General features: G+C 46.7%; 1 protein-coding gene across 2 annotated transcripts in view; it reads right to left on the bottom strand.

Annotated features, from left to right (window-relative positions):
- The window catches only part of SUFU (SUFU negative regulator of hedgehog signaling), an 83,203-nt gene that overhangs the window by 4,450 nt on the left and 54,723 nt on the right, over nucleotides 1–24,030 (bottom strand). For both annotated transcript variants that reach the window (XM_072340645.1, XM_072340643.1), the window contains exons 9-11: nucleotides 16,144–16,278; nucleotides 14,517–14,655; nucleotides 2,034–2,102 (exon numbers count right to left, since the gene is read on the bottom strand). In XM_072340645.1, the coding sequence (XP_072196746.1) occupies nucleotides 2,034–2,102; nucleotides 14,517–14,655; nucleotides 16,144–16,278 (343 nt within the window). The remainder of the gene's footprint in view (nucleotides 1–2,033; nucleotides 2,103–14,516; nucleotides 14,656–16,143; nucleotides 16,279–24,030) is intronic.

Raw genomic sequence — 24,030 nt, 5'->3', positions numbered from 1 at the left:
CTCTGCTGCACTCAGTGATCACAGTGCAGTGATCATCCCTGATGCCTCCACACCATCCTCAGGGAAGAATCTCCCCAGGATCCTACCCCAGCTGCAGGCACAGGACATGGAGGCAGCTGCTTCAGAACTGCCACAGACACAGCCATCCTTTCCTGAACAAAGCCAGCAGTGCTGGAAGCTACACAGGGGCTACTGCACACATAGAGAGCTTGTGCAAGGGAAAAGGACCTGCAATCATCCATCTTTATCCAGAGAGTTGTCTTTCTTTCCCTAAGAGCCCCATTCTGAAGGACATCAACGCCTGCTCAGTGGTAGGTTCTTGTTAGAGAAGTTCCCCTGCAGCCATCTGCTTCACAGGAAGGATAGCTGCAGTGGGCTATGAATTTGCTCCTGACCTTGCTCCATGCACAGCTTGTGTACAGGGGTAACTTGCAGTTGGGACCCACTGACCTTAGTGTGCCAGGCTGGTGGTTCTGGGCCTGACCCATAATCCGAGGGCAAGGCAGAAGGATCGTTCAGGGCAAAGGCTCCCCAGAACTTTTACTTTTTCCTCCTCTAGTAAACAAAAACAGTCCAAGTTCCACTTAGGACTGTCTTGTTTTTTCTTTAACTCAGTCCCTGTGTATGGCCTGGACCATGTAATCCAGTGGTCCCATACAGCCCAGGGGATCCTTCTGAGTTCAAGAGCACGTGAAACACATGCTAAAGATACACAGATAAAGATATTTCACTTAATCTGGGAGCCTTGTTATGTAGCAAAGGAAAGACTCTCCTTGCAGCACTGACAGAGCTTCGTTCAATCGCAAGAATATCATCAGCCAGGTCTGTGAGGAACGTGTTAAGTTGGCCCAAACTGGGATCCCGCAATGTACAAATCCTTGGAGGGATCTGAACGCTGAAAGATCACATTTCATCTCAAGTATTTTCCTTTTCACAAAGAGGAGTGGTTCCAAAGCAGTCCTCTCGGAGAAGTCATCCTTTGCATTTGTTTGCTTTTTACTTTTTAATGTAGCAAAGTCACAGTAACTCAGAGGCTGGTCGCTGTGCCAGAAGCTGCCATGCCCACTGCCTTTACCTCGCCGCAGGACACCGAGGAACACAAGCAATCCAAAGCCCTACTAAAGGCCCTTCCGACCAAGTGCTCCTGGGCTTCCATGTCACCGGCCAAAATGAGCTTTGGATTAGGTTTAACTGGATAAAAGCTGGCCTGAAAGTCCCTGCACAGCCAGCAGTGTGCTCCCCTCACTCTCTCAGCAAAGAACACCCTGGCATTAAATCAACTCTGGATTAAACAATTAGAGCCCTGAGATTTTCCTGGGGGGAGGGGAGCAGGGCGAGGGATAGGAGGGCTGCTTGACAAGCCAAGGAAAGTTTCCTTAGAGTCTGCAGGGAGCTGTAAAAAATGGGATTAAAAATATTACATGTCATTTTTGCCACTGCTCTTTGAAGTCAGTCAGAATATTTATATGGCATGCATGGGAGACAGGGTGTTAAATGTTCCCCAGGAAGAGATCACATGGCAAGGGGAAGTTTAGCACCACAGAGCAAAGCTTTATAAAGCTCCTTCAGCCGCTGCTGTAACGCTTTCAGGCTGGGGATGGTCTTTTGCACGCTGTGCACTGACTTGCAGGGGCAGCAGGTGAGGGCCAAGAGCAGACATGAAAATGTTCCCAAACCAAAAATGGAGGCCCCCAAGGACAGACTGTTCAGTAGTAAACGTGCTACCACTGCATTCAGCTGCTCTGGAAGTGGGGGAGGAGGTGAGCTCTTAAGGAGGTTACCCACAGCATGGAGGCAAACCCTGACTCCTGGCCCGCTCTGCTTTGGGTCAGGGTGCCAAGACAGTGAGTGGGGAATGACGCTGAAGGAGAGGATGTGCAGCATCTCCCTTCATACCGAAAACTGCTCTGCTTTTCTCACAATCCCTTCTCTCAGTGCCCTATCCCAAAGAACACGTAAAGGTATCGCAAAGCCTCCAGATTGTGAGGCTCTCTTGGGCATACATTGGGGATGCAAGAACAACGCAGCCTTACTTCCTCTGGAGAGTTCAGATCTTCTAAATCTTCCAGCATTCTCTCTACGAACTCTTCGGTCAATAGGATCTGCAAAGGAAATACAGTGGTTTATGTCTTCTCACTCCTAGTTTCAGCCAACTGCCAAGCAACAGAATGACTTTTGCACTGAGCAAACTGTACCAGCTTGCTCCTTCCCCACGTTCTTCATTCCTGCAACACATCGGTTTAAGGGCAAGGAGCTCCTAACTTTGCCTCCCGCCTCAACCACGGTAAAAATGTTAAAATTATATGGCAATCTTTTTTGACCCTCAATTATCTTCCTAAGACTAAAATTAGAGGCCTGGATTTAAGAAAGACAGAGTAGGGAAGAAGGAAAAGGGGTCAAGATAACAATTGCTGGAGAAGCAGTGGGAGACGGTGCTGCTTTCATCTGATTTCTTGAAGTGAAGCTCCCTGAAGACCACAAGTCACACAAAGCTGAGGAACACTGGGGAGCAAGCCCCAGGGATTCACAGGGAGAAATAACCGCACTCTCTTTAGGAAGGCATATGATAGCCAAAACCAGACATGTTCTGTCTCTTTTTGCAGCAGATGCAAAGGCTGGAGCCCCCAGCAGCCAGCGGATTTGGAAAGGGAATGGAAATGTGGTAGGGGATGGGGACAACATCCCCATGCAGTGCAAGTGCTTTGGAGTGGCATTCCTGGGAGCTGAGTTACAGCAGTACCCAGAGCATTATTCCCAATTCAACCTACAGGTTTGCTTTTTTCCCACTGTACCTCCTTTCCTTCCTTCACTCCACCCTTTTCCTCCACCTTCAGCACTGCTCTCCATTCCCAAAGCAGTCACCATACCCAGACCCCTTCTGTACCCGGTCTCCTCCTACCCTGGGCTGGAAGAGGGGCAACCTGGCTGTCTAATGGCCCTGCAGGAAGCCACCTCCAGTTCCTTGGTGCCAGTAATGGGAGCAGAGAGCACATGATTGCCTGGACAACGTGGGCTACTTGGCTGAAGGCACTGGTCTCTGTTTTGGTAATACCAGCAGGGCTGTTGGCTAAAAGAAAGGGAGTACTCTGGTCTCCTTTTCTTCCTTTGACTGGTAAGAGAATTGATCTGAAAACACCAAATCCAGATTCAAGAGCTATGATGTGTCTGAATTATTTTCCATTCACCCCTGCTGCCCTGCAAACACTGTACATTGTGTACACTGGAGGATGAGGGAACTGTAGCCTCCACTCTCTGCTGCATTTCCCTCCTCACTTAGCTCCAACCTGCAGCAGGCTTCAGGCCAGGGTTTATGACTGAGCTGCTCAGCTTGGATGCAGGTAGCCCATCAGGCCTTTCTGTTCATACCTTGAGCCTGGAAAAAGCTCTGCTTCAGCTAGCAGCCAGGAGCTTGCTGCTTTGGACAGAGCTCTGCAACCTGGCACCAATCTGCAGACTGGCAAGCTGAGAAACACTGCACTGAAACACGCAGTGCCACTGCAAACTGCTGCAGTCTCCTTGCAGGAGGCTGTAACTATCCTGCCTGTTGAACTGGAGACACTCGTTTGTTGGCCTGCTCGCAGAACGAGGAAGCTGACTGTCCGTGTTGGAGGCAGGAGGGCAACTTGATCGCTCAGCCCAGGAGGAATAGCTGGGTGGGGAGCTGGGGCTCCGAGTGGAGCAGATCAGTTTCTGCGGAGGTGCAGCCTGCAATGGGGTGAGGGAATGAAAACAATTTGGCAGACATCAAAATGTACAGAGCAGCCGGAAAAAGGAGGAGGAATTGGTATTCACAGCAATCAGGCAAAGAGGAAATGAATATTCAGCCCTCCACGGATGAACAAAAATGCCAGAGGTTGGGATGGGTGAGAGAGCAGGAATGAGGAGTCACATCTTTGGCAGGGGGACTAGAAGAAGAGCGCAGCAGGAAGACCCCTGGGCGCTCCCAAGGTGCCAGAGGCAGGGAAGAAATGGGAACCACATGTGGAGGCAGCCAGCTGCTCTTCTGCTGCTGGAAAACAACACAGGGTGAGCAGGGGTGAGCAGCAAGGGCTCGAGGGAGCAAACGGGGGACCAGTCAGGTCTTGGCTAAGCCACAGACTTGCAGAGTAGAGACAAGCTTATGTGGAGCACTGCGACAAGCACCAACGTGGGGTGTGATCCCCTGAGCCCAGCCCATCTGCAGCTCACCATCACCCTCTCAGTGGATTCTGTTAATCCAGCTGAAAAGAAACCAACAACCAAACAACAACTTCCACTGATTCAGTGAGCTGAACTGGCTCCCTGAAGGGTCTGACAGGCGGAGTGGGACAGCAGTCTGCAGCTCAGCTGTCTCACGGACTGTGGCTGTGAGATCGAAGTGGCGGCAGCGTGTGCTTTGGAGCAGGATGAGAAAAGATTGCAGTGCCGTTCTGCAAGCCCTGCATAGATAGTTAACTTTGGTGGAGGGCAAGCGTCTCTGGCTGCAGTGACAAACTGCTGCAGTGACATTCACACAGTGTGTGACACACAGCCCATCCTCAGCAACCTGCAGCAGTCTGAGTCAGAAACAAACCACCCCAGAGCCTCCTACCCCATGCAGCTGGGGAAACTTGTCCTCCTTCCTTGAGTAGAAGGGAATCTCTAAAGCGCGGGGGCAACCAAATGGGTAAGTGAGCTGATCCCTCAGCTCAGGGAACCTGCAGCACTCCTGAACTCCCTTGAGGATGCAGAAGGCACACGCTCCCAGCACACCGGCTGCTAAGAGGGCTTTGAAGCAAGAAGTACGGCAGTCCTGGATTTGCATCCAGACAAGATCTCCCCTCTTAGAAGTAGACCAATTTAAATGACCCAAGAGCATTAAGGTCTGCTCATAGATCAGGCCGACATCCACACCTGCAATCAGCAAAACAGCTTCATGCTGGTGACTCTTTGCTCCTATGGAGAAGGATGAGAATAAATCTGATCCCATCTCAGCTTCCCTCGCTCAGAATATCTCACATTTCCAGCTATTGTAGCATGCCTGCTCCTGCACAGTATGATACCCCATTACATTAACACACACACGTTATATGTGCATGATATTAAAGGTGACATTCCCAGCAAATAAACATGACAGACTGCCATTGCTCTAGGCACCTAATTTAATTTCCTTTGGGATTTAAACCTTAGAAGCTCAAATTAAACAAATAGGCCCCATTCACTTTATATTTCAGGCCTGAATCTAGAGTTTTCCTTCAATGCTGTTAGTTGATCTTATCAACAGGACGCTGCACAGAGATCATAATGATGAAACAGCTTTTTCACTCCCCCAACGAAAACAGCTCCAGCTAGGGGAAGAGTCTTTGCAATCTGTAGGACAAATGAAGCCATCCAAAACACGGAGTCAGCCTTTCCTCCCATGACATCTCTTGGGCAGTGCTGAAGAGGTGACGGAGCTCTCCCGGAGCCATAGAGGCCGGCTGCTCACAGCTCTGTGTTTTCACAGCTCTGTGCAAACATTCCCGCCTTCCTGGCCTGCTGAAGCTGGTTGCAGGGTGTAGCTCAGCCTTTGTCATGGCTGTTTGCAGTACGTACAGGGAACGGCCTCGCCAAGCAGCTGGGGCTATCTGGGATGTTCCCTTTGGTGTGATACAGTTCTGCTTGCACTGGGATCTCTGTGACCTGACCCAGAGAGGCCCAGACAGATGCCATCCCGTTGCTAGCAGATTCACTCTTCATTTCCCACGTGCTCTGTGGCTCTGTGAATGTCAGTAATGCTGCAGAAGCTTGGAAGATGGTGACTACCCAAAGGGGAAGTACCTGTTCTCTATCAGAGGTACCTACTGCAACAATCAAGGCCTGCATTTCCCTCTGCCTCACTGATAGCTGCATGTGCTGACACATTACAAAACACCGTGGTTGGCAGCCCCATTCAGGTGGATGCACTCAGGGAACATGTGAGCATGATGTCTCCCTCTCGTGGTAAATCCCACCTGAGCTTGTCTGAAACCTACTTCTTACCCACAGGACTCAGCTACAGGTCAAGTGAAGGAGCTTGTGTCAAAGCCTCCATACCCGCAGACAGTTGAGAAACCTGTATTGTGACTTGTTACAGGTACACAGCTGCAAATGCAGGAAAACAGGTGAGATCTAAAGACGTTCACAAGGTCACGGGGCTCTAGACTAGTTTGGCTGACTTTGAAAGCAACTTGTGCTTAGTAAAACATTAAAGACTTCACAGTCAGCTTAGAGGTACCATTCCACACCTAACACCCCATCTCTCTCGCACATTAGGGTTCAACCCTATCATGAGGACTAGAAATTCTCGTCACTGGAGAGGTTGCTGTGGACCACAGTTCATGCTGATTCTGACAGCCTAGAACAGCTGGCACACCTTTGATTTGGAAGACCCTCAGAAGCTGAGCTAGGAATTAAGCTGCAGCTTTGTCTAGCTTCAGGGAATGTGCTTTGTTCAGGGCAAAATACAAGCAATTGGCCCAGGGACAACTCAGCGTGGATGCTTTTACTGATAATACCCATGTTCTTGCCTACCTAGAAACAAAACCAAATGATCCCACACTTTGTCCTAGTGCTATGTTTGCATTAAACATTGTCACTTGCTTTTCTAACAGGTTTGTCAAAGAAAATAAAGGTTTTATTAGATCTGGACTTGGTACAGAGCTGGCCTGTACAGCTCAGGCAGAGAAGGTGGGGATGCATTGCAATAAACCCATACATGGGTTTACGTAGGTAAATCACACCAGCACTCCTCAGACACTGCTCGTCCATACAGGTGCTATACCTGGGCTGGGTGGAGCAGCTGTACCCTAAGCCGCATGTCATCTGTTACTTCTGCAAATACCCAGCAGCATTTAGGAGACCTTTGCCCTAAAAATGTTTCAGATTAATTCCTGTTGACAGCACAGAGAAAACGCAGCTGAGGTGTGTCAGCATTTCCCACTGAAATTAGACATTACCAATACACCCCTTGATTTGTGCTTTGTGCCATGAACATCCCCAGCCGCTCTCCTGGCTTTCCCCTTGGCTTGGCCTTCTTCACGTTGCCTTGCTTTGATGGTTCTGGCCTTGTCATTAAGCCTTTCTACGTCATGACCAGCCCCGACACTGCCTGAAGAGGCCCATACCATCTCAGTACAGCCTCCAAGGTACCAGCATTGCAACAAACACCTTTGATGGGAAATTCCATTGTTGCTCTTCCAGGAGATTCATAACTCTCCTTGTACAGGAAAAACATCCACTCGCAGATGCCTGAGGGACCCTATTGCTTCACACTGTGATGATACAATTCCCGAAGAGGAAGTATACGATGACGCTGAAAGATTTTGACCTTGTGAGATCTCCTATGACATTCCCAGCTACAAGGCTAGTCCTAGGTCCAGCCTGATGAGATCAACCTTGTAGACAGGGTTGCTTCCAGTAAACACAAAGTTTGGCTGAACTAGAGAGAGCTGGCAAGGGAGCCAAGCAATACCAATTCTTTTGGAGTGAAAATGCTAAGGCTGAACAGGCATTTCAGCAAATGCTCCAAGTGGGTAAGAAGAAAGCCACAAGGAATAGCCAAAATGTACTTCAAGCAGCAAGGGAGGGGCATTAGGCCGGGGGATAGTCAGTCGGCTGAAGGATGGAAGAACTTGACTTGTCCAAAACTAGCCTAGACGAAGGACTAGAGAACTTGCTGTGGAAGAGTGGATCACGACGACCTAATGGGATGCTTTAACTTCCAATGTTAAGTTTCTCCTGGTGTCTCATGAAATGAGGCAGTGAGAAAAAAGAACAGAAAAGAGATTTGGGGGAGTGTTGTGGGAAGGTGATAAACTTACTGGAAAGTGATAGTTTAGATTGCCCTAGGCCTGACCAAGGATTTGGGGGAAGCCACCTAAAAGATTTAGAAAATGTTTGTCTTGGGACAGATGCATCTGGGGAAAAGTAGGCTGTACTTGTATGCAATTTCAGGCAGTTTGTGGACACTGTCCTTAAATTCACCAGGCTAGGCATGGCACGGCTACTCAAGTCTGGGGAGACATAAAACCAATCCCTTGGATCCAACCCATAGCTGCCACTTAATGGGCGACCAACTAAAGCACCAGAGTAGTTGTTACAAAGGTTGCTTTGAACCTCTACTGCTGCCATTATGCCAATGTGCATAAATGATTTAACATGTGGTATAGCAGAGAGAAGAACCAGATGTGCTCATTTCCAGGGGAATGTCCTAACTCTACCGGAACAGAGTCATTCTCTTGTGCTCTCTGTCTCTGTGACTAATTCAGTGTTTTATATGATGTGGAACAACTCCAATTGGATGAGCTGAGGAACAACCAAAATACCCTATAGCTGTGGCGGCCATAAAGCTAAGAAGTAGAAATAGCGGTTGAAATAAAAGCAAAGGAATAAAACATGAGTTTTTCATATCCTGGGTGAGTGCTTTATCCTTCAAATGTTGATTAGAGAAGGCAAAACTTCTAACAACCCCAGCTCCATTCTGCAAAACTTTGTTGTTTTTTTTTTTTCCTTTGGTCTGTTTTTATTGAAGAAAACCTTCTATTTCTGGTTTCATTCAACACAAAAGGATTTTCTTCTGCTTTTGGTTTCTTTAAGGCTTTTGTTTCAGCTAGAAAAACTGAGAACATTTAAAGATTGATCTTGGTCTGCTCTTCTTTCCCAGATTTTTCACTTAGGTTGCCAAACCAAAAGAATGGATTGTCCCCTATGACCCTGCTCAACCCCCACCCTGCCACTGCCAACACAGATAGTGTGTGTTGATAGCTCCTGAAAGCTAGATGCTTCCCACGAGCTCCACGTACCTATCCTACCTACAGACATGCTTGTCTAACGTTTTCTACCAGAAGTTTGACCTTGCTGTCCTAAGCCTCCACTTATTTTTCCATGCTGGATGTCTTGTTTTAGGTTTTTAAGGGTTTTTAAGGGAAAAGGAATCAAGTTATCTCAGAGAGGTATTTTGGAAAAAGTAGTTTCCGACAGTGCTAACAAATGTGGATAATCATTTTGCTGCAGAGCACTGGAACTAGCCCTCAGGAGGGGCTCCGAAGGTCAGGGGAAAGTCTTTCTCCCTACCAAGAGAACACTTTGCAGAGTCCGAAGCGTCTGAAAGTGACGATTTGCCCACAGCCTTTCAGAGAAGGGCAGAAAAATGCACTGAAGGTCCCTTATTCATTGAACATGCCCCAGTCCAAGGCAGCTCACCCCCAGACACAGGGCAGAGGCTGCTAAGTAGGACTTTCCCCTTTGATCATTCCTGTGAGTGAGGAGGCATTGCTATGGCACCAGGCACATCGGGACGCAGAGCAGGAAACTCTCCAGTGCTCTCAGAATTTTTGCTGGAAGTCAGGCGATGTGGAGGAGGAGGTGAAGGAATTTGCCAGCTTGAATGAAGGGGAGGAGAGAAAAGCAGAGTCGGGCCAGGATGAGGGGAAGACAAAGACATAGAAAAACAGGATGGAGAGCAGACCAGAGGCCAAAGCCGGAGGTGACACAAAGGGTAGGGAGACGGGAGGGGAGCCCCTTTTCCACAGCCTCAGCATCCACACCATGTCTGTTGGACGCTGCAAACTTGCTGGCATGGGAGGCAAGCAGAGCTCACGTGGAGACAGAGACCTTGTGCTGAGGTGCCAACTGCAAATGATCCATAGCCTCCATCAGCCTAACAGCATTTGTTTTGAAACGGAGTAAATTACCTGGAAAAAAACCCCTCTACAGAGACCAGCGATATTGGGCATGTGAAACTTTGGAAATGGCTGAATAGAGACTGCCTGTGCAATGCTAATTCAGCCCCAGTGAATGTCTGCATCACGAAACAAATCTGTAATCACAAGATCGCCTGCAGTTTTTCTCCCACAAGACCTCTGCCCTGCTTGGTCCTCAGGATGGTTCTGCTCACTGAATGCAGCATTAGTCATCATTTCTTTTCATTATCATTCAAGTTGTTTGCCCGTTTCCTCCTACTCTCTTCCCCTTTATTTAGTACTCTGCATCCGACTACTGCCAGCATGGATTACATTGGAAGTACCTAATCTTACTGCCCCTCCTGCTCTCGCAGCCTCTGACGTGCTCAGCCTCACATTTCTGCAAGGCAGGGAGCACTCCTCTCCATGCAGCAGATGGGGGAGGGAGCTAAAGAAGCTGAGACCTGACAAAATCTCAGAGAAAACCTGTAGGAGCAGAGGAGGTTCAGTGTGAGCCTTGACTCTCAGGCTGGCCCCCTACCCCACAGAATTCTTTTCTCTCTCCTGACTTGTAAGAATGAATTTTAAAATCTTCCTGAAATTGCTTCTAGTGTTCATCTGTGGTGCTGGAATGCTTTGCAAGCACTACATTAATCTTCACAGGATGGCTGGAAGAAGGTTTTCCTTAACAGACAGAGGAAAACAAGTGAAGAGGAAATGAAGATTCTGAATGGCTGCTTCTTGCAGGTGCCTGTCCCAAGACTCTTTTCCAGCCTACTCTGCACTGTGGGGCACATGCGATCTGCAGCAGAATTCCTCCTGGCCTCTGGTGCTGCTGGGAACATGGATCAGACCTCAGCTCTCAAGCTGGCCATCCAGAAAATGGGGAACACAAACTCAGTTGCCATCTGTGAATATTTTAGCTTAAGAATCTGGAGATAATATTGAGAAAGAACAGAATAATAGAGGTAGGGACAGGATTCAGTTCTCCAGAGTACAGGCTTCACCATGTGACTATTATGATTTTTCTGCAATTACTTGCCTCATTCACTACACATGTCCTAATTTCGACAAACAAAGTGGAAGTCCTATAGGTGAGAGTCTACCTTACACCCCAAAATATGCTGCATCCTTGTGCACTGAATGAGGCGGCGTACTTTGTAAAAAATACATCTGAGCATTCAATTAGGTATGATATTGAAATACACATACATAACAAGGGCAAGGTTAAGCTGAAGAGACTGTTGTTCAGACGGTTCTTAAATTCTGTATGCTTGATTTTGCAGCTAACGAGGACTCTTTAAGTTTGTTTTTACTGCACTGTATGGGCTCGCATGTCAGAGTTTGCAGCAATATCTGATGCGTAACATGTACGTTGTACATGATCAAAGACTTGAATGTCATCTTCTTCCCTAGAACAATGACTGCCTAAAGCAGCAGGAGCAGAAATTATCTGAAGGTAGTGTTAAACAAACCTCCTTCTCCCCTCTGGGGAGAGTAAGCAGTCCAGGTGAGCAAGGTAGGAGGGGAGAACAGTCTGCTTTGTGCTAGACGGGCAGAGAGCTCCACATAAAAGCAGAGGAGCTTTGCAGAAGCATGTCCTGACTCCCATCACCGAAGACTTAATGATGGTAATTCCCAAAGGATGATGCATGCTGACAGGCTTTGACACAAACTACCCCAGGATAATATTAATATGTATTAAAGGCTCAGGCAACTTTATTGGGTCGGGTTTGATCAGCAAGACATTTCAACAGAGCGTCTCTATCATCTGCCTGAACACAAGTAAGGGAGGGAAAGAGAATGCACGCACAACCTCACCTTGCTTTGGGTAGGCTTACAGACAAACAAGGTTGATCTGTGATGAACTGCATGCTTGGCATGCTCAGTCCGAGAAGCTCGGGCACTCCACCATGAATATGAATGTCTCTGTGGGGCAGTTAATGTCAGAGTCTGTTTATATGATCAGCATCCTTAACTCTCTGACACTGGGCCAGACAGCTCCTGCCCAGCCTTTCTCTGTGCATCTGGAACATCTGCCCTTCGGGAAGGAGAGGAGAGGAGATGAGGGGTGCTTAGGAGGCATGGGGATAAGGCTGTCACGGTGCTGGGGGAAGGGGGAACGGAAGAAAGAAGGACGGAAGCCTTTGATCATGTGTAATGTTAATGCAAGTGTTACACATCAGAGACTTTGCCACGGTAACTAGCATATAAACAGGAGTCTAGTGTTAACAAGGAGGACTTCTTGAATATGTTTGTACATTTCTGAGTCAAAGCAATTTCCCTATTCAACAATACATGACACAGTGGAAGAAGTTCAGAAATAAACCAGCCTGACATGCTTAGACCTTTAATAGAATTTAGCTTCTTAGAACTAATTAAATGTTACTTAAATGAAAAAAAAAAAAAAAAAAAAAAATCCAAATGCTTGGGAAAGGTGCCAATTTGACAGCTCTGGAGAATGAAATAATCTAATCATCCCCTGAGCATGGGCAGCAGCAGGACAGGCTTCCCCCAGTAACATACCTCAAACGTGACCTGGAAAGACTGTTGACAGAAATGGGGCACACAATCGTCATAGTCTAATGACTCCTTGCCTTTTCTGCTGAGACTGCTAAAAGGGCTCCTGCCGAGCCCCAGCTGTGGCAGAGATACGGACACCTGTCTGCTAGGAACGGTGCAGGACCTGCCAAACTCCTGTCACCCGCTAAGCACCCACTGCAGCCAAAGACTCTCAGCCCATTGCTCAGCCTGGCCTGACCCACCTTGGACATGCTCCACTCCAGCCCACGAGATGTAAACAGGAGGTGCTGTGTTTAGTCTGTAGGTTTGGGCTTTTGCTGCACCAGCACTCAGGCCCAAATGGAGTCAGTCCCTGGCTGCTGCGCAGAGTGGAGGCCTGGATTTTTCAGGCTCTGTTTCCTAAGATAGGAGAAAAACCTGCAGGAGAAGAGGCCTGCCATCTCTCTTCCTCTCCATAATCCTTCCATTTGCATGCCTCTGCAACAAGCCTCTGCATTGCAGTGCCCCGGGTCCCAGGCAGAGGAGAAGGAAGGGCCCCTGGGCCTCATTGTGAAAGCTCTGCGGGGCTGCCAACTCAGGCTGCAAGGGTCTAAACTAACACAACTCGCCTCCTTGATAATTTTGTGCACCACAGTGTCTTTTACTTCTGAAGCAAAGCCACATGAACCTCCCTCCTCCACTCCCAACACCACAAGGGACTGCTAAGCACAGAGGAAGTCTTGCATTGCATATTAAGCCAAGAGCTCAGACACTCCCACATCTATCTCACACAACCAGGTCCTCCTCCTCTTGTCCCAGGCTGCTTCTAGCTTCCTTTCCCCTCCCAGCCAGGCTGTCCTCCCTCATTCCTATCACGGGATGGGGCAGGAGCCAACACAAAGTCAGTATTGTCAGAAGAGAAGATCCAACACAATGATCTTGTGCAGGAGACAAGCAAGGGAACTTGCTTCTCTCAATCCCTCGGGAGCCAGGAACTCTTCATCAGCATTCCCTCCCACATACTCCAGAAAACTAATTTTCAGCACCCCTAATTTTCAGCATCCCAGTAATAGGCACAGAAGCAACTGGGTTCATAAGGGTTAATGTTGGTTACTTGCCTGAATGGTGACCTAACTACTGCCATTCCTCACTCTTAGAGGTTACCCGACTGCTCCACACATTAATACATTTCAAGATGTGATGTAAATGCAGACAAACACTCTTATGTTTGGAGTTAACACAGTCACAAGATCCCGTGTATCATGTGTTGGCAAGCACAGAAACCAACAGCAAATGACCCACCCTTAAGCCTGACCGTTTGCTGTTAATCATTACAGGAGTGTTGCACTTTCCAGTCAGTACAATCAAAGCATGCAAGTTCTTTGAAATCCATACACGAGATGATTCCAGCCAAGATCAGCTCCTTCACAAGTCATACAGATTTCAAGGTATGATGTCCTCCAGACATATGAACACATGCACTGGAATGCCTTGAAAACAAGTCACTGGAAGGTTAACTACAACACTGCAACTCTAAAACAAACCCCCGCCTTAAAAACAGAAGGGGAGGCAGGAATGCCACAGCAACAGTGAAGGCAGAGATGTACTGCATGTATATAGTCTCTCAGAGATGTGTTTTTCTGTATAAACATTTCCCCAAAGCTTTTTTTTAATCTTTGCTATGTGTTTATAACCATGAAGAAATTCAAGGTTAGACTAGTGCCATGTCATCATATAATTTGTGCATCCCTGGCTCCAAAGGGCTGACCCTCAACACAAAGCAGATGAGGAGCTTCCAAGGGAAAACTGTGATACAGAAACAATGTGGTGCAGAAGATGTGTGGGTGCTTCAAGCAGCCACACACTTTTGTCATAAAATCATTAAGAAAGAAGCAAAACTGAAAGGCTGCACCCTCTGTGCTGCCCTCCTGTAAAGGGTGATGTAAGACTGAGATCCTGGCTCTGTAGGATCCAAGTCCCACAGCCTTCTCTGGATATCAGCTTGCTAGCTCTTCTGCTCTGACTCCATTCTTGTTTAAGTCATTCCACTCTGCCTCCCTACATTCCTTTCTTGAGGAAATCAAGAGCAAAGAGTCTTCAAAGTGTTTGCTGACTCCAGGAATTGGATACTACTGTATTCACAGACAACTTAATAACTTCCCAGCCACTGCTCATCAATTTGAGCTCCACTGACATAAATAGTAACAGTTTAACATTATTTTTTGAGTTCATAATCACTGAAAATATTCTGCATGAACTGTAAGAGATGCTAAACAGGTTTGCTACACTTTCAAGCCCTGAACATAGGATCATACTTAGGACACTGTAAAGGGAAAAGGAAGAAGGCTCTCTCACTTGTAACCAAGGTCCATGTGCTGCATAGGGGTGCTCCTCTGTAGCAAATGCTCCTTCTACTCCCGTTGATACAAACGTGATTGCTGTGTCCCCTGTAATACTTTTATATGTAAAGTGCCGTCCATGTAAGAGCCTTCCCCTGGGAATAAAACATACGTGTGTGAACTGAAAAGCTGTGAGCAGCATTCAACAGATCAATGAAGATGTATCATTATAGCTTCTGCCATCAGCATGTGAAGCCATCTGAAGGTAGTAACTATTAACTTTTTAGGAACATAGGACTGATTAGCCCATCACAAGTCTCCTTTTTAGGCAAGTTCTCTTTTATTTCCCCTATATAATGTGGGGCTTTGTTTCAGAACTAGAACAGCCTAACTGGATCCCATTGCATTTCTGTCCCCATGATGAAGCCCCAATGCATGTACAGACAGGGGACTGTCAGTCTTCCAGAAACAAGAAAACCGCAGGAGAGGATCCAGACTTCACATCACATGGCAGTGAGACAATGCTTTTCTAAGCAGGATCATCAGTGGGATCAAACTTACCTACAGTGACAATGCCCAGTAACTCAGTGCCCTGGTGCTTGACAGATGTAACCTGCGCTACTTATGCATTTCAGTAAAATACCTAGAAGATACACGTGCATGACCATTTATAGTATCAATATCCTTTTCTTCATTCAGCGCTTTCCACAGGGAAAGTCATGCCTGTGGTACTTAGGCTGAGTGCCTCTGCATGCAAGCAGGCTTCCAATATGCAATTGGGAAAACTTAAGGTAAGATACATGGCATCCAACACAGGGTCACAGCTGATTGATGAGTTCCTGCTGGTCAGTTGAGCTGTGTTAACTAATCAGGACAGAGTGTTCACACATTCGTAAGGTAAAATAAAATATGTTCATGTCAGCTATCCCATTGGTTTCTCAACAGGCACAGGCGAGTGTGCACCTGCTGCTGATAACTCTGATACCACAGGCAGGTAACTAATTAAGCCAAAGTAACTCAATCACCTGCAATCGTTTGTCTTATGCTAATGACTACATTTGCCACATGTATTTTTTAAAATAGTGCTGACTGAAACTGTGAGTATCTAGAAAAGTCACATACAGTGCTATGCGTAGCCTAACCTCCCTCTTAATAAAGTACAGGGCACACGGGATAATGCAAAGGGTACACACACAATGTTCTGTTCCTCACTCATGCAAGTGACAGAATTTGACTAGAAAACACACTTGCATGCATAAACTGACTGCAAACAGGCTTTGCACAAATATTCGTGTCTGAGTTCATAAGCCACAGTTAACAACTCAAGGGATTTGTTTGACAGAATATGATAAGACATCCATTCTTTATCAGAGTTGCCAGCATTGGACTATTAATAATAAAGGCATACTAATCCCGTCCTGTTTCAGTACACTAAAATACACTGGAGGACAGAAAAAAAGAATGAGGAACAGCCTTACCACGATGAACACACATGCAAAGAATCATCTGTTTCCAATGTGTTTTGGCAAAATTAACTCAGCTCTGGCCTTTAAAGAACCACTGCATGTGTGTCTGTATGGTGAAACAGTGCCACAAGGCAAAAGCTGCAGAAGCTGAGAAGGAGGAAGGATGGCCTCACTCACCTTAGACAGAGGGGAATCAGCGCTCCAGACTCCTGGTTAAACTTCAGGTGTACGCTTTCCAGCTGTCTCGTGCGGATTAGCTCATGAGGAATGATAGCTGCTGAGCTCTCGCTTTCTAAACTGTCCTTCCGGCTTCTAAGAGAGACAAAACATGCACACTTAGGATCCTAGAGCTGTGTGCTGTTTCTGCTGTGATTCAGATCCACCTTGTCAATACTGAGGAACAAAGGACCAAACTGTTACGAAGACACAGCTGAGTTCTCACCCCTTCATGGACTCAGCCTCCCACAGACTATCAGTCCCAGTATGCTGCTGCCTCTGTTTGATGACCTAGGACCAGAACTGGTGAAGACACATGCTGCGTTCCTCCCCGGAGCACAAGAAATAGAATTTCTGGGAAGAACTACAAAACACTTACACTCTCTAATGCCCGAACCACTACAAAATAGCTTAGAAACATTAGCAGGTATGCTGGTCCTCCCCCTTTTGCTGTTTTCAGGATATTTTAGGCAGTGACCTGCAGGAAAGAGTGTCCTGGAATATCTTTCAGGTCTGAGGCATCCCTACAATTACAACCAAATTACTTCTTCCCACAGCTCAACTGAAAGGTTTTGAGAACTCTGTTTTCACCAGCATCAAGTGCAACAGCCAAAGACGGATTCTGCTTGTAAGGAGCAGGTCACACACAGACTGCCTTCTCCTTGAAGTGGGGCTGTGTTAAGGCAATGCAGCTTTGCTTTCCTATTTTTTTTTCTCATTTCTGCAAGGCCAGCATGTGGTGAAGCCACGAGTAAAGGTTATGTTGGTACATTATGTTGGTATTAGGAACTTTGCCAGATAGAATCCTCCAGGTAATCAAGCAGGTGCACCTCAAAATACTTGACCATAAACACTTTATGTGTTCAAAGAGCAGTTACATGATAGTCCAGAACAAAGAAGGAAGGACATGGAGTTCTGAGGATGACATGAATTGATGTGATGAGTCTGACACATGATTTATATTTTTTTCACTTGGTGCAATTAATAGAAGACTTATATTAAGCTGAGATAACTTCTATCCTGCAGAATCACTAGAAGAGGAGGACAAGGAAATCAGGGAGCTGACAGAAAGATGCCATATTGTAATGTGGTTCTGTTTTGTCACATTAAAAACCAAACAGCACTACCAGGCTGAGTAGCTTGCATTTGGGAACGCTGCTAAAACATGCTCAGATCCTTCCTCCACCCAGGCTGAGCCATCTTGAACATACATCTGGGAAAAAATGCTAAGAAGCAGCTTGACCTTCACAAGCCCTCACAACCCATCACACCTCTACTTGACTTTACCTTTGGGTGTTGTCTCAAAACTACTTCCATCAACCACACACATAGCAATATGGTTCAGAACAGCTTCCAAAGCAGCTCAGTCTGTTGCCTCTACCCTGTCACCCAGGCCTAGGAGAGCTTCGCACTCGAACTGCTGAGCTGCTCACTCTAATACAAAGGTACAGGATCAGCCTCAGTCTCAGGAAGGTCTGCAAATACCCTGCGTGCCCAGGCTGGAAATATGCAGAGAAAACAAACCAGAGTAGTACAGCTCATCTCCCTGCACGATGAAATGTGCTTCATGTTGTGCCTTAGCCACATACAGAGTAACAGACGCAGCAAGGACACAGTAGGTCAGGATAACAGTTTATGCACAGAGTGGGTTGATGGTCTGCCAGTCAGCCAAGTGTCAGTCGGGTGGGTTAACCCTGAAGCAAAGACACAACATGCTTTGTAGTCCATAGGTGGCACTTACAGTTGTGTTTAATCTACTTGGGCAAACATTTTACAGCTCTTTGTAGGTGGGGTCTTCAAAGAATGGAGGTGGGCCAGCATTTTGCAGGCTGATTACCTGAGAAGTGCACCACTGATTAACGATCAGTTGACCTTAAGGTAAGCTTTGCCTGAACTTCCTTATCAGATCTTATATACACAAGTGAACTGTGGGAAAGTCAGCCTGTGGTCTACTGCTTCCAATCATTCATTTATCAATCTCTACCAAGAGGGTCAGCCATTAGCAACACATGGTTTTCAAGCAGGCTATAAGCTTGCACTCGTTAAATGCAGCTCCAGAGTTTATGCAGCCTGGAGCAGATCAGGAGTTACACAGCAATGTTAATGCTGCAGACAGGAGATTGTCTCCTTCTCACCTGGATCGCTCAAGTGCGCCAGGCACGTCTCCCACCCCTGCGTCCCATAGCTGGTGCTGTAGGCCCATGTTTTGAAAGGACAGACTGCCAGAGGGCAGATCCCAGCAACCCCAGGCTCCAAACCCCATGAAATGAAGGTGGGCTTTTCAGTTTCCACCACATGAGCCAGTACAGCTGCTAGCACAATGGGGCTGCAGTCCTGAGGGGAAACAGCCTCCGGTTCTTAATGCAATAATAGCAATGACGACAATATTCTGGAGAAAAGGGGCAAAGCTTTCTAAATCTTATTAGAAACAGCAAAAGCTGTTTGTCATTATACACTCGAGAGAAGATGTTGACTAATGTGTAACTATCAAACGGAACTGTCATGACTTTAAGGCTGTCAATAATTATGACTTCACATTAATAAGTAACCAGCCCTCCTGTCAAAAAGGTGAAGGAGTGAAGCAAAATGGTAGTTTATACTTTGAATGACATGAAATAATTAATCCTTTCCATGAAACTTTTCCGAGATAGTCACGGTTTCAGTGTTTGTTGTGGGGCTCACATAATTTCAGCTATTTGAGGTTGAGGGTGAAACTCCAATAGCAGAACCCTGCCACCTTCTATCTAAGCTGTATGTTTCTAAGCAAGAGCTTTGTGTGGGTGGGCACTTCTGGCCACGTGGTGGACTAGGCACCTCAAGAGGACATGGTGCATCCTCCGGCTTTGCAATATGCTTGGAGATGTCCAAGTGCAAGGTGCTCAAGGAAAGCCACAAAGAAGACGTGACTTTCACCTCTGGAACACGTGCAGCAACTCTTAAAGACCCATTAATACTCTGCCACTAGGAACAGAAACCCTTGTACTTACTCTTCTGAAGGGTGACGGTCCAGAGGGTCACCAGGATGTCTAGGGTGTTGTCAATGAGAAGTTCACATCATAACACACACTGCCATCCACAGCTTGTACTTTTCAGCCGTAGAAGAAAATTTAGAGTAAGTTTGCTTTCTAACACTAACATCTCTGGTTTTATGGCTGCCAGCTACCCGTAAGCCCTCACTTCCTCCACCCCATCACCAAATAAACCAGCAGCAGAAACCGGCGGAGTTTTATTTGTTATGACTAAGCTCTAGCTGACTATCACGTAAAACGCTGCAAACTTTGTCTATTCCAGATTTAATACTTCATCCAACCCCCACAAAAAATTCACGTTTCTCAGTGTCCAGAAAAAACAAGTCTGCAACAGCTAGGGCTGCTGCATTTGGAAAGGCAGTAGATTTAAATGGAAGCAGCACGCCGGAAATGTCCCAGTTTAAGGACTGCGCATCCAGTGTTTTGTGAAACTCGAGGGGGGCTGGGGGAGATTAAAGCGCATTTCCCTCTGATTGGGAGCTTGTGGGAGGTGTAAATGTGGGCAGTTGTCAGATTAATTCTTTAGATGATTACATTCTTTTTGTTTCTTTAAAGCTGTTTGTAGTTGGGTTTGATGTCTCCTATTCTGGGCAAGTGTATTGCTGCAGTTACCAAGGTGACTTTAGCTGACTTTCAACTATTTTTTCCAGCTTCAGCTTCTACCAGTAGTCTGCTTCTGGGCGGAGGAGAGGAGGACATTATTAATATTATTTTCTTAATCCTGTGAATGCTGATTAACAGTCCACGAGCTCAATCAAAGCCATATTTTACTCTGAGAGCACTGTTTTTGAAAGAAGGGTGGTCAAGCTGTTGCAAAGGGCTCCGCTATGGACTGCAGCCTCCCCAGACTTCCCTCAACAAGGAGAAAGAGCCCGAGGAGCCTAACATCCCCACGCGCTGTGCTCCATGATGGAAGCAGCCACACGCTGCAACCTGTAGCCTCCCGGGGGCCTTCTCTTTGTATTAAAGATGAGAGTAGTTGCAATCTGCTTAATTTTATGCCAATTAGCAGCAGCCCTTGGGGGATCCTGGAAAACCGCCAATGCAATCACCAGGTTGCGCAAAGTTTGGATGTCCCCTCCTTGTAAGTCATGTTTATGGCAACCTCTTCTCAAGCAGTCCCAATGGCAGCTATTTTATGGGATTCCAGAATAACCAGGTTGATCGGATTAAGAAAGGTTTATTTATTCTTGCAATAACATCCTGCTTTTTGATCAGGGTGTTTGATCTCACAGATTTGTTACTAAAGGAGGTCACAGTTCCCTTCCAAGCTCCATCATCTACACGGAACACAATCCCCCTGCATTTCCAAGCCACTACCCAGGTACTGACATCATGAAGGACAGACTCTCAGAAACTGCCCATGGCAGTGTCTTGTGAGGGTGGGTGCCCTGCCCACCACATCGCTAACCTGACTTACATCACTGATCCCTGCTTCCTGGTACAAGCATCAGTGCCATGACTTAGCAAATGCAGCCAATTAGAGCAGGCTTACACAGCTGCGAGAGAAAGGCTGCCCCACTTTTTCTTTTCCCTTTTTCCTTCCCAACTGGGGCTATTTCAAAATTCCTCACTCTCTAATGAAGATACGGTCAAAGATCACTTAAGTGCCGGCAATCTTCCAGTGTCTTTCCCACAGTTTCCCCTGAAGGACAAACCAGCAGTTGTGGGAAAGAGCCCAGAGCATCTTGGCACACGGTGTTCTGGGACACGTCATAGAGGCACAGAGGCAAGTGCAGAACCAGCGAGGAGGCTGCTGCATGGATCCTGCTGTGGTCATGCTGAAACGAGGTCTGCTTAAGCGTTCCAACCTGGAGGCTCATCATCCTGGTTCAACCGGATGGTGAAGAGGTTCTGTATGAGTTTCCTGATGCAGAAAGGCTCCAAAGACAACGCCAACACCAACAATCTTCTTGCCCCTTTGGAAAGCTGCATAGTTATTAGTGCTGGTGCTTGCAGGGGCCGGACTGTTCCAGACCTACAGCTGAACTAGGATTAAAAGATTTAGTCTGTGTCACTGGCACTCTGAAGACTCAAACCATCCTTTTATGCAGCAGGTTCCCCATCTGTAAAACTGAGACGATTTTCCACGTAGGAGTGTTGCAAGGATTAAGTCAGTGTTTGCAGAGCACTTTTTGATTCTCATCTGAGGAAAACTATGTAGAAGTGCAAAATTATTAGCACGGTGACCACTCTGCACTTTACTGACACTGGTTTTCCAGACATTTGCTTTCCTAGTTTGCAGGCTTGTCACCCAGCACTCAGGCTCGCGATGAGACACTCCCTAAAGCACACTGCCTCCCCCCATTCAGCATTCCTTACTCAAGCAAGACACCACTGAATGTGTCTCCATGAGGGAGCATGCCTAAATAAGCAGGCCTGGGTTGGAAACTTACTGCTTAGTGGTTGCAGAATCAGAAAGTCTAGCCAAAACAAGACATTTTCAGAGAATGCTGAAATGCTCTCCTTTATGTAAAAGTTTGCCTCCAAGAACTGAAGACAGGAAACCAGCTACACAGACAACAGCTCCCCTCCGCCCAAAGAAAGCAGCAAGCGAAACCTAGTGCAACTGGGAGAAGCAAAGTTCACACTTGCCTCAAAGCAAATCCTATGTCTTGATACCACCCTAAGAGTTTCCTCAGAAATGTTACTCAAATTGAGCTAGTTGATTTGCATTAACCCAATGCTACACGCAGCACTTAACAAAAGCAGCAATCAGGGTGCCCTATTTACCAGTCAAATGGACTACACATAGAGGACTCCAGTCCCACAAGCTTGCACTCTCGTTCACATGCTCCAAACCTGATCCTACACCACAGCAAGTAACTGAAATCACCAGGAGTGGTTTCAGGAGGATTTCTGTAGTGATACAACTTCCCACAAAGGCAAGGCAACAACCTGGGATGCTTGGGGTGCCCTGCAGCAGAAGGTCACAGCCAGGACAGCCCCAACAGACCCACCTGCCAGAGGCTTGTTCCCTGCTCCATTTGCCAGGAGCCTGCCTTCATTTCCCTACACAGCTGGAAATTGTTCAGGGCTGGATGGAATTAGCACACGGGCACAGAGCTACCATATGTTCAGGGATCCCTAGACTCTGACTGTTTTTCTGCTTGGAAATCAAACGCAGATGGGATTCGAGGCCTTTGGGGCATGTGCTGTGGGCTCCTGGACAAATGACCACTGTGCATGAGTGGCCAGGGAACCAGTGTGCCACTCCCTGGGAAATAAATCCCATCCAGAAACACGGGAACCATGCACGAGTTGAACCATGCTACTTTATCCTTCTTGAGGAAAGGGAGGGTGATAAACAGCAGACAGATTTTGGTTCAGCCTTGTGTTTTGTCCAAGTAACACAGCCCTGGGGACCTCTTTCCGCTATCAAACCTCACCTTGAGACACTGGGGATGTGCGTGGGCATTACTTGAAACCTAGAACAATGAAGTGTAGCAATTACTGATAATTTTAGCTTCAGCTCATGCAGCAGTGCAGCTTGCTAGCTCTGGGTTTCTATTCCAGCCTCAGCTGACAGGAGCAGTAAGACTGAGTCAGCCAAGGGGCAGAAAAACATCACTTTCAGCAGTGCTGCGTGATCAAGGGGACCCTTGAGGGGTGGAAAAGGTCAAGAACTCCCCTTTCCCCACCCTGGCTCTCACAGCAACTGTGGCAAATTAATTCCTCTGTCCTCATCTGTGAAGTGGGGCTACTACTCACCCACCCCACAGGAAAGACAGCTCTAAAGTTTACAACGTCAAGAAATTAAACAGCAAAATAAGCGAGACTCAACAAGTGTCACTGATCTTTGACATCTGGAGCCTCCAGCCAATGGAGGCCTCAGCAGCAGTGTTTAGTCTGACATCTGAATGGAACAGCTCAGCATCCAACTATGGTGAATCTGCAGTTAAGGAGATGGGGAGCCTCGCCTTCCCGTCTGCCTGAGCTGCACCTACCAAGCCAGTGGGTCATAAGAAATGAATTACGTTCTCCTATAGGGTACATTTGTATTCATACACGCCTCATTTTTCCAAGGTGTAATCAAGAGTATTATGTTACGTATGGTCAAAATGATTAGACATGTTTCCAAAGATTTATTTAGTTTTTGTTGGTTTTTTTTTCCTTAAATGCATACAAACTGATTTAATGGCTGCTTATGAACTGAGCTAACAGTCATTTTGAGAAACAGATGTCTGATGCAGTTTTAAGCATTAAGAGCGCCTTTATTCATATCCATAGCAGAAAAATGGCTACACAGTCTACAGTAATAACACTAATGAATCAAAGTACTACAGCTGCCCAAAAGGGTTTTGACAGAAACCAGCTTTTTTCTCAAAGGAACTTTTTTTAGGACTCTGGGACAGCGAGCAACTGGTAATATGCATGCTTAACATGTAAGTATGTGCTTTGCTAGAGCCAGAACACTGAATCAAGCCCTATCTGCAGCTAAACAATGTGAGGATTTTGCATAAGCACTGAAAACTGTAACAACACCAAGTTGGGGAAATGCTTATGGCATCTGGATCCCAACATTTCATACAAATAAACATTCAAAAGTTTGAGCGTTCTGATGTATTTAGTAACACTGAATGTGGAATACGTTGCCTACTCTAAGCCTTGACAGATTATTGTGTGTGGGTGGTAGAGGCCGGAGAAGAGAAAGGGGAGATTGCTACTAGGAAAGCAGTCAGTGGCTGCAAATCTATGATAAATAAACAGCAAATTCCTCTCCTGCACAAAGCCATTAAAGTCTATGTCAGCCTTTAACATCTTAATGTCAGCTGAGTGCAAATTTGATGGCCAGGGCTCTGCAGTGCTCCCTATGGAA

The sequence above is a fragment of the Excalfactoria chinensis genome, chromosome 6, assembly GCF_039878825.1.
Source record: "Excalfactoria chinensis isolate bCotChi1 chromosome 6, bCotChi1.hap2, whole genome shotgun sequence".
Lineage (NCBI taxonomy): Eukaryota > Metazoa > Chordata > Aves > Galliformes > Phasianidae > Excalfactoria > Excalfactoria chinensis.
Note: the sequence above shows the minus strand (reverse complement) of the source record. Positions and strands in the feature narration are given on the sequence as shown.